Source organism: Bidens hawaiensis, unplaced genomic scaffold (assembly GCF_021521415.1).
Source record: "Bidens hawaiensis isolate Kalapana, Puna unplaced genomic scaffold, B.hawaiensis_p1.1 tig00056083_1, whole genome shotgun sequence".
Taxonomy (NCBI): Eukaryota; Viridiplantae; Streptophyta; class Magnoliopsida; order Asterales; family Asteraceae; genus Bidens; species Bidens hawaiensis.
In genome coordinates, this window is record NW_027500117.1 from 36,601 (window position 1) to 38,584 (window position 1,984).

At 36.6% G+C, this 1,984-nt stretch overlaps 1 protein-coding gene across 1 annotated transcript; it reads left to right on the forward strand.

Moving 5' to 3' along the window:
- The first annotated feature begins 399 nt into the window (after positions 1 to 399).
- LOC143601335 (protein FLUORESCENT IN BLUE LIGHT, chloroplastic-like) lies at positions 400 to 1,765 on the forward strand. The gene is made up of 4 exons (XM_077078772.1): positions 400 to 557; positions 635 to 794; positions 875 to 1,195; positions 1,275 to 1,765. The coding sequence occupies exons 1-4, from the start codon at positions 552 to 554 to the stop codon at positions 1,475 to 1,477; spliced, it is 690 nt and encodes a 229-aa protein (XP_076934887.1). The 5' UTR covers positions 400 to 551; the 3' UTR covers positions 1,478 to 1,765.
- The last annotated feature ends 219 nt before the right edge of the window (positions 1,766 to 1,984 follow it).

Here is a 1,984-nt window from a genome sequence, read left to right on the forward strand (position 1 = left end):
TTCCTATCAACAATGGCATTGGCATTGGCATTGGCTGGTTGCTCCACCTGTGTTCTTCCCACACCCCGTCAGTAATCTTCTTATCTCCTTACTACTTTCTACTATTTTTTTATATATTTTATCTTCCCCTTCATTTGTACCAAAATTTAGTATTAATTTTGCATTAGAGTCTACTAATTATGACATCAGCTCCTACTTATTATGGGAATGGGGAGAAATTAGGGTTCAAATAATATCAATATGTTTGTTATATGATTTTATGGAATAAGTTAAACAGGGTGTTTGGTATTGATTATAATACCAAGCAAAGCAACTTCAAATTGCTAGTTAAGGGATTCCAACATGATGTTCAAGCTAAAGTTGGGTTTAATCAATTTTTTTTTTGATTTTGTAGGAAAGCTAGTTTCTCTTGTAATCACTGTCCAAAACTCTTCTAAAACTTCTTCCAAAACCCGTAAAGCTGCTTTACTCGGCATAAATACTAAGCTAGCTAATTGCGAAGCATCAAGAACTAGGGAAATTGTTCATGAACTTTCCCTTTTGCATCAGGTATGATGGTGAGTGAGTCATCATCACATGTGTTATGTTGACCTTTAAAACTCCCTTATATTTGCTTATGTTTATCATCTTGCAGACTGTAAGATCATTAGCAGTGGGACCCATTATTGCTAATGCTTTGTTATTAGCTACACCTTTAGAAGCCTTAGCCGAAACCTGTGAGGCGGATCAATCTATCCTTAATATGAACATGCCGCTGTTGCTACTTGTTGCCCTCATTGGGGCCACAGTTGGAGGTCAGATTTACTTTGCAAAATCATCCCACCGACTGACAGACATGCAGTAGATCTGCTACTTTAAACTTTCGAAATTGCAGGACTGGTTGCTCGTCAAAGAAAAGGAGAACTGCAACGACTGAATGAGCAACTGAGACAGATTAATGCAGCTTTGAAGAGGCAAGCAAAGATTGAATCGTACGCACCTGCTTTAAGTTATGCTCCTACTGCTGCTAGAGTACCAGATAATGAAGTCATTGTTGATCCAAAGAAACAAGAGTTAATATCTCGTCTTAAAAATGGTAAAAACTTTCTTAGAAATCAGAGTCCAGAAAACGCATATTTCGAGTTCAAAGCCGCACTGGAACTTGCCCAGAGCATGAAAGATCCCATCGAGGAAAAGAAGGCTGCAAGAGGATTAGGTTTGTTTTCTTCTCATTTTTTCTTTTCGTTTTTAATGTTCATAAGTTGGATGAATCATTATATTGTAACGTCATACAGGAGCATCGTTGCAGAGGCAGGGCAAGTTTAAAGAAGCCATTAAATACCATTCATTGGTGCTACAAATCTCGGAAAGAGAAGGAGAAGACTCGGGAAACACAGAGGCTTTTGGTGCAATAGCTGATTGCTACACGGAGCTTGGTGATCTTGAGAAAGCAGCCAGTTTCTATGATCAGTACATTGCTAGATTACAAGCAGATTGATTGCTTTCTTTACCACATCAAAAACCGAGTTTTTTGTAGCCGAGACGTGTAATGGTTTCAGACTCGCAGCTTGTAATGGTGTTAATTAGTCATTCTAGACTAAGACTATATCTATTTGAACAAAGAAAAATGGGTTAATAAAAAGCCTTCTTTTTGAGTAGACTGATGGAAACTGTCAATTCGGTCATGTTTTGTTTATTCTTAGCGACAATCGAATGCTATGGTATATAGTTATTATTACCTCTTATTCATAGCGAAAATAGAATACCAAAACATATAACATTTTTACATTTTATTCGTAGCGAAAATAGAATACCGAAATATGAAACCTTTGTTACCTAATAGGTTTAGACCATGTGTAGTGATTTGGCACTCAGGGCGCCTATGGCAGGGTAGTCGACCGCCATAGGCCTGAAAATTTTTAAAATTTTTTTTATATTTAATAAAAAAAATTTGTTTATGCCCTTTTATAAAATGTTTATAGCCCAATTATTTATAGGCCATAAG